At 34.6% G+C, this 7,657-nt stretch overlaps 1 protein-coding gene across 1 annotated transcript; it reads left to right on the forward strand.

Annotated features, from left to right (window-relative positions):
* The first annotated feature begins 4,743 nt into the window (after window positions 1–4,743).
* On the forward strand, window positions 4,744–7,280 carry LOC136221673 (protein JINGUBANG-like). The gene is made up of 2 exons (XM_066009089.1): window positions 4,744–6,945; window positions 7,062–7,280. The coding sequence occupies exon 1, from the start codon at window positions 4,944–4,946 to the stop codon at window positions 6,777–6,779; it is 1,836 nt and encodes a 611-aa protein (XP_065865161.1). The 5' UTR covers window positions 4,744–4,943; the 3' UTR covers window positions 6,780–6,945; window positions 7,062–7,280.
* Window positions 7,281–7,657: the final 377 nt, after the last annotated feature.

Genomic DNA, 7,657 nt, shown 5'->3' on the forward strand with positions numbered 1-7,657 from the left:
CTCCTGTTACTAAATTTGGTAGTTGAATCTAAAATTAAATTACTCTAAAGTCCTAAAATAATTACATTAGAATTTTTTTTTTTTTTTTAATATTAACATATTAGATGGGCGGGTTGGGCCGGGCTTGGGAATTACTTTTTATAGTTAAGCCCAGCCCGGCCCGAGCCCGATATAAATATAGGTGGGCTAGGTTGGGCTTGAACAAGATAATTATATGTAAAGCCCGGTTAGGCCCGGCCCAGCCCATGAACAGGTCTACATTTTACCTAGGCAAAACGGGTAGGCTACCCGATTTTGGTAGTTCATACGGTCGGTCCATGGACCGGACCGTATGGGCTACCCGTTTAGAGTAAATTCAACAAAAAAAAAAAAGTTCGTTTTAAGTTAAATTCGTTAAATTTCAGATTATTGGTTAATACAAAACTTAGATGTTCAAATATTTTTCATTGTTTTGGAGGCATGATTTTTCTTCGTTTTGTTCTTCGGGTTGAGAGAATTTCATTTTTTGAATGAAAAATGAAAAGGGCAAAAATGTCGAACAGGAGGCGACGGTAAGGAAAATAGGGGCGACGAATAGCATTACCCAAAAAAAAAAAAAGAATAATGACCCCACCTAATTATTTAATTAAATAAACAACTTTTTCGTTATCAAACCACAAATATTCAACGTAGCCGTTGGCTAGTTGCATCTCTCTCTCATAAAAATAAGGGTAAATTTTAAATAAAACCCTTATGGTTTCACTAATTTTCAGATAAAGGACTATGATTTACTTTTTGTCAAAATGAGGATTGAGGTTTTTAAATTTAGCAAAATAATGACTTTTTCGATTGATACTATTAAAATCAACATTGACGACTTCAAAAATAACATATTTTAAGAACTACTAATATTCTAAGCAACTTTAATTCTTTAATTTTTTTTTATTTTGAGATTATTTAGATGATGTTTGGCAAAGAGAGAGAAAGTTAATGTTTAGAGAAAGAAAGTTCCAAAAAAAATGATTTTCGAAAATCGAAAATGTAGTTCCATAAAAAATATGACATTGAAAAACTTTAATTCTAGAAAATTTTCATTTTCAGGTCGTTAAAGATGGTTTTAATAGCATTAATCTAAGTGTGAAATCTCAATCATCGTTTTGACAAAAAGTAAATCACAGTTCTTTATCTGAAAATTAATGAAACCACAAGAGTTTTATTTGAAATTTACCCTAAAAATAAACCCTTTCCTCTCAAGAAATCCATGTCCTCTTTTATATCCACCAACCCAATCTCATCTCCTCCAATAAACAACACAAACTCAATTACCCAAATCAAATCAATTGAAGATTCAAACTTTTCTTTATAAAAAAAATTCAAACTTTTCAATTTTTCTTAGGCAAAAAATCTCAACTTTACATGTTTTAAGAGTTAAGTCTATAATCGATTATTTTTCTATATCGAGCTTTCGATCATTGATTTTATTATGGATTCAGCCTTTATTTAACTTTTTCATCGAGTTTGAGCGGCACAAACCTTTGAGAGATTCAAATTGTTGACGTGGACATTTTCACTTCTGTGTGAACAAATAAAAAATAACGTTTTTTTGACTAGGGCAGAAAAAGTAAAGAATAAAAAGAATTTACAGAAATCGATTTCTAATAGGTTCGTTCAAGCTGGAGATCGAATTTGGAATAACCTCCTAAAAATGGATTTTGGTGTTAGGGGAGAATATCGATTTGGCGATTGTAATGCTGGAAATTGCAAAAATAGAAAATATTTGAAGAATCTACTGGAAATTGATTTCTCTAATTTCTTTTTACTTTTTGTTTTCTATCTATCCCAGTCAATAAATTCTTATGTTTATTTATACACGTCAATAGGCCGAATCACCCTAACAATGCATGCCGTCCAAACTCGACGGAAACGTTAAATAAGGGATGAATCCATAATAAAATCAATGTGGAAAAATAATTGATCAGTGGCCTAATCTTTAAAACATGTAAAGTTCACAAGCTTAATTATGTTTTTTTTTTTTTTGCAATTTTCCTAATTCTTTTCTTCAACCAAACATTCCCTTCAACTCCATTATTATCCACTTTCACTACGATGATGATGATGAGGATGAGAAGCTGTCATTGAATCAATTAAACTAAAAGATTAAAATGATAGTTAAGATTGAAGACTTTTATTATTAACTCTGACAGCAGTAATGATGAATCTAGGGACGAATCTGTCCAATTTGAGCTCAGTCAGAGATATCAATTTTCATGATTTTTGGTGAACTCTCTAATATAATTCATCAAAAGTTATAAAACAGTATCTTTAATCATATAATGAAAACAAGCAGAGAACATATAAACATATCTCATGAATATCCACACGACAATATTCAAAAGCGAATTACAATAATAATAATAAAAACAACAACAACAACAACAATAATAATAATAATAATAAATGCTTTTGTTCATCGTCGCATGTAAACGACATTCAGAAGGCCTATGTGGAGACCAAGCAGCTAAAAATCGCATAGAGACAAAAAAAAAAGTTTAAAGGGACTAACCTGAGAAAATCAGATTGGATTCTCGATTTCGAATGCCTAGGCGGTCCAAGCGGCCTTGGTTTTCAACACTGGTTTTGAGGTCTTAATTCAAGTTTAGTGGTCATAATATTAGAAAGTGTGAAATTGAATGACTTTTATATTACGTTTTGAGGTTTAGTACTCACACTGTAAAAATGATTAAAGTTCAGTAGCATGGTAGTAATTTACCCTTAAAAAAGCCTTAACAGCTCAATACTTATATTAATGACAAAAATCACTAAATAGAAAAAAAAAATAAGGTTAATATACATATACTATTATATTTATCCAATGTTATCAGGCTCGGACAATTTCAGATTTTAAAAGGTGTCAAGTCATGGGACCTAATTTTAGTGCGGCATTGAAGTCGTCCACGTCGTGGGAGTACGCCCCTAACCCGATGATTAATCGATTGCATCTCCCTGCGCGTGAGATAACATTTTCCCTAGTAATTGGTTAAAAACTTGTAGAGCCCATTTACTTATAAATTAGTTAAGTTTCTCATTTCTTTTCTACGTGGGATGTAAATGTTTAATTTCATTTTATCTTTTTCCAAACCATTTCAAATGGTTCACTTTGAGCATCAATTTCTCACTCATCATTTGTCTGTTTTGAGTTTATAATATATTTTTAAAAAGATCTTATGACATAGAATACGTTGATATATTTTAATTTATTCTGAATTTAATTTATTCGTTATATATTTAAGACTCAAATTAACAAAAAATAACAAACCAAAATTGTTTATAATTTATTTTGGATATATATAATGTATAAAAATAATTTTAAATTGATTATATATATTTAATGTATATAAATATTATTTATTTATTTATTACGTCATCCGGTTCAATCAATCCGAACCATCCGATCCGACCAAGTGACCAATGACACAGTCATCAATCCGGTTTGATATCCGGTCCGGTTATGATAACATTGTATTTATCTGTATATCCATATATCAAACAAATATCTAAATATGTTTTTATAATTATTATAAATATACTCTTATTTAAACAGTAAGTTTAATTGATATAATTTCATTAATCATGTCATCATCACATCATTAATAGTATATTTCTGGCGTTGTTAACAATTATAAAAACATATTTAACTGTTTATTTGATATAGGTGTGATGACATGTAGGGCTGTAAATGAGCCGAGCCTCTCATGAACGGTTCGGTGGTCGGCTCGATAAAAGCTCGGTTCGATTTATAAACGAGCCGCTCGTGAACACGATTTATTGGTTCGATTCGTAAACGAGCCGAGCTTGAACATGTCAAAGCTCGCGAGCAGGCTCGATTAGAATATTTATGAATAAATTTTAGTTTTGTGAAAAACTATATAGTTTTGTGTTAGCTCACAAATATCTAAACTTAACATTGTTTCATTCGCTATTAGATAAGTTCGTTCACAAACGTAATAAATGAGTAATAGACAGACTATTTGTAAGTATCTTGTTTATTTATTCACGACATTTGCTTGTCCGCTTGTTTATGTATACAATTAAATAGCTATTTGTGAGCAAACTTCATAAATATAATTAATAATTTACTTACAAAAAATTCATGATTAGATAATTTTCTTAATCAACTAAGTTTAAAGAGGATTTTGGGTTCGAAATAAGCTCGAAGCTCGGCTCGAGCTCGTTTATTTTTAATGAGCTGAGCCGAGCTTGAGCAAGCCAAAGCTCGATTCGGGCTCGAGCTCGTTAATTTTATAGCGAATCAAGCTTGAGCAGGCCAAAGCTTGGCTCGGCTCGATTACAGCCCTACTGACATGTGAGGTAGAGGTAATGCGGATACATTTTTTTTTTTTGTCATTTGAGAAATATAAAGATATATTTAAAGTTTTTATATTAAGTATCCGATTTTCCATATCACTTGATATATGGCAAATTATTAGAAGCACATGCTTCTCCATGTCAAAAGGAGGACCTTCCATACATATTTTGACACGTGTAACATGGACTCATGCATATTATAAGAAGCCCACTATTTTAATTATTACATGGGATCACGATACACGTGTCCAAATGTGAATTGGGGGTCCTCCGAATGATATGGAAGATCCGATGTTTAATATAACAACTCGCGAACCAAAAAAAAGTCTATTAACCCAAAAGATAATGACCCCACCTAATATTATTAATTAAATAAACAACTTTTTCATTATCAAACCACCAATATTCAAAGTAGCCGTTGGCTCTCTCTCACAAAAATAAACCCTTTTCTCTCAAGAAATCCATGTCCTTTTTTATACACACCAAACCCAATCTCATCTCCTTATCCTCCTCAAAAAAACCCAAATCCCCAAATCAATTCAAGATCCAAACTTTCCAATTCCCCAAATCAACTCAAGGTTCAAACTTTCCAATCCCCCATGATTTCCTCTCTTCAATCAAACATCCCCCCTTCAACCCCATTATTATCTTTCTCCACCACCACCAGCAGCGACGAATCCAGCGACGAATCTCTCCAAATTGACCTCAAAGACGTCAATTTCCATCATTTTCCGGCGAAATCACTGTCTGGGTCACCCTCATACCGGTCCCTGGCAGTCCTCTCCGGCCACATTGGGTCAATTTCATGCTTAGCCCTATGTGGAGAGTTCATCCTCAGTGCATCTCAGGGAAAAGACATTATAGTCTGGCAACAGCCGGATTTGAAGATGTTTACAAAGTTCGGACAAGGAGAAGGGTCAGTGAAAGCATTAGTTACAGTGGGTAACAAAGTTTTTACAGCACATCAAGACAGTAAAATCCGGGTATGGAAAGTGACGAGGAACTCAGAAAATGTGTTTAAACTCATTGATTCACTTCCTACAACAAAGGATTATTTGGGGAAATTCATGAAAAAGGGCAATTATGTCCAAACAAGAAGACACCATAAGAAATTATGGATTGAACATCATGATAGTATTTCTTGTTTAACTGTCTGTAATGGGTTAATTTACTCTGGATCTTGGGATAAAACTCTGAAAGTTTGGAGAATTTCTGATTTGAAGTGTTTGGAGTCAATTCAAGCTCATGATGATGCAATTAATGGGTTGGTTTCATGTAAAGGTTCAGTCTTTTCTGCATCAGCAGATGGGAAGATCAAGATTTGGGGGAAAGGGAGAGAAGGGCAAAATGGGAAGATTTCACATTTGTTGAAGGGTATTTTGGAAGGGCATGAGGAAGTTTCAGTTAATTCAGTTGTGGTATCAGAAGATGGGAGATGGGTATATGGAGGAGGATCAGATGGGTATATAATTGGGTTTGAAGGGTATAATGGTAATTTTGTTTCTGAGACTAAAGCTCATGAAATGGCAGTTTTGTGTATGTGTTTGATTGGGGAGTTTTTGTGTAGTGGTTCAGCTGATAAGAGTATTGGGATATGGAGGAGAGGGGTTTTTGGTAAATTGAGTAAAGTTTGGGTGATTAATGGACATGAAGGTCCTGTGAAGTGTTTACAAGCAGCTAGTTCCAATAATGTTGGAGATGGGTTTTTGGTTTATAGTGGTGGGCTTGATAAGAGTTTGAGGGTTTGGTGGGTCCCGAAGCAGTCGCGGGACGCGAAGAGACCCTCTTCGGAGACGGAGAATGCCTTGGATTTCGGTGACGACGAGAGATGTAGAGATGTCTTGTGCACCCCGAAAGTTCTCGTGAAACCAACTATGCGAGGAGAGTTTGGTGGGTCTCCAAGGAGTCGCGGAGTCAAGAAAGAGGTAACACCTGGGGATCATTCGCTTAGTCACTTTTTTCAGAGTGAATTTCGTATGGAGTCGCGGAGTCAAGAAAGAGGTAATACTCGGAGACTCTCTTCCCAAACGGAGGAATCACAGTGGATTTCAGTGACCGGAGATGTAATAGGCCTCCCGTGCACCTCCAGTGGTCTCGTGAAACCAAGTCTTCCAAGGGAGTTTGGTGGGTCCCTGAGTAACCGAGGAGTCGAGAAAGAGGTAACACTCGGAGATCCTTCGTATAGACAGAGGAGTATTCTAGATTCACATCTTTCAGCGTGGATTTCAGCGACCGGAGATGTAATGGATCTTCCATGCACCCCAAAAAGCCTCCTAAAACCAACTCTTCCACGAGATTTTGGTGGGTCCTCAAGAAGCCGTGGAGTAAAGAAAGAAGTAACACTACCGAGGGATCTTTTAGGATCACATCTTCCAGATTGGATTTCCATGACCGGAGATGTTACAGATCTCTATGCACCTCGAAAGGCCTTCTGAAACCAACTCTTCCACGAGAATTTGGTGGGTCTCCTAGCAATTGCAGAGTTAAAAAAGAAGTAACACTCAGAGATCCTCCGTGCAAACGGAGGGTCTCCTGGAATCGCCTTTTTCAAGGTGAATTTCGGTGACAAAAAATGCAACAGGCTTTCCGTGCACCCGTCCGGTAATGTTCTCACGCATTCTAACAAGCTGCAAATTACAGAATGAAAGAAGTTTATCACTTTTTTTTTTTTTAGAGTTTGGAGCATTGATTTCTATTTTTTTTTTATGTGTTTTCAGTGTTCCAATTTGGTGGGTTATACATTTTTTTTGTTCAAGTGTGAAGAACATAGGTATAGCAGCAGAAACGTTTCTGTAATTTTTTTTATTTTTTTTCTTGGAGATTTTGATTTGTTGTAATGTTGTTTATTTAGGGGTTTTTTTAATATTTGGGTGTATCATATGAAAAAGAAATTTGGAGGTATACAATACAATTAATAGATGTGAAATTGTGAATTATTACAATTTTTTTCCCCTGTTATGTTAATTATAGGGATAATATAGTCTAAAGCATTTCTAATTTATGAAGGATAATGATAAGTTCAGAGCGGGAAACGATAGGGTGACGGTGCACCCTGATGGCTAGGAATTAGGATTGAGCAAAATAATCGGTAACCTACAACTGAATCGATAACTGACTTAAAACGCTTTTTAACTAACTTTTTTCCCTTGATCTATCCGAAATAATTGTTTTGATTCCATTATAGTTCAGTTTCACATTGTTTTTCCGAATTTAAAAGTAGTTTTTATAAATTTCTCACTAGAAACATCGTTTGCTAAATGAAAAAAAAAAACTACTTTTATTTAAAAGTTGGCGAAGCCACTTTCACGAAAAA

Source organism: Euphorbia lathyris, chromosome 3 (genome assembly GCF_963576675.1).
Source record: "Euphorbia lathyris chromosome 3, ddEupLath1.1, whole genome shotgun sequence".
Classification (NCBI taxonomy): Eukaryota; Viridiplantae; Streptophyta; class Magnoliopsida; order Malpighiales; family Euphorbiaceae; genus Euphorbia; species Euphorbia lathyris.

What these genes read in the sequence shown, in the direction of transcription:
- LOC136221673 (XM_066009089.1), top strand. Translation starts at nt 4,944, where the DNA reads ATGATTTCCTCTCTTCAATCAAACATCCCCCCTTCAACCCCATTATTA.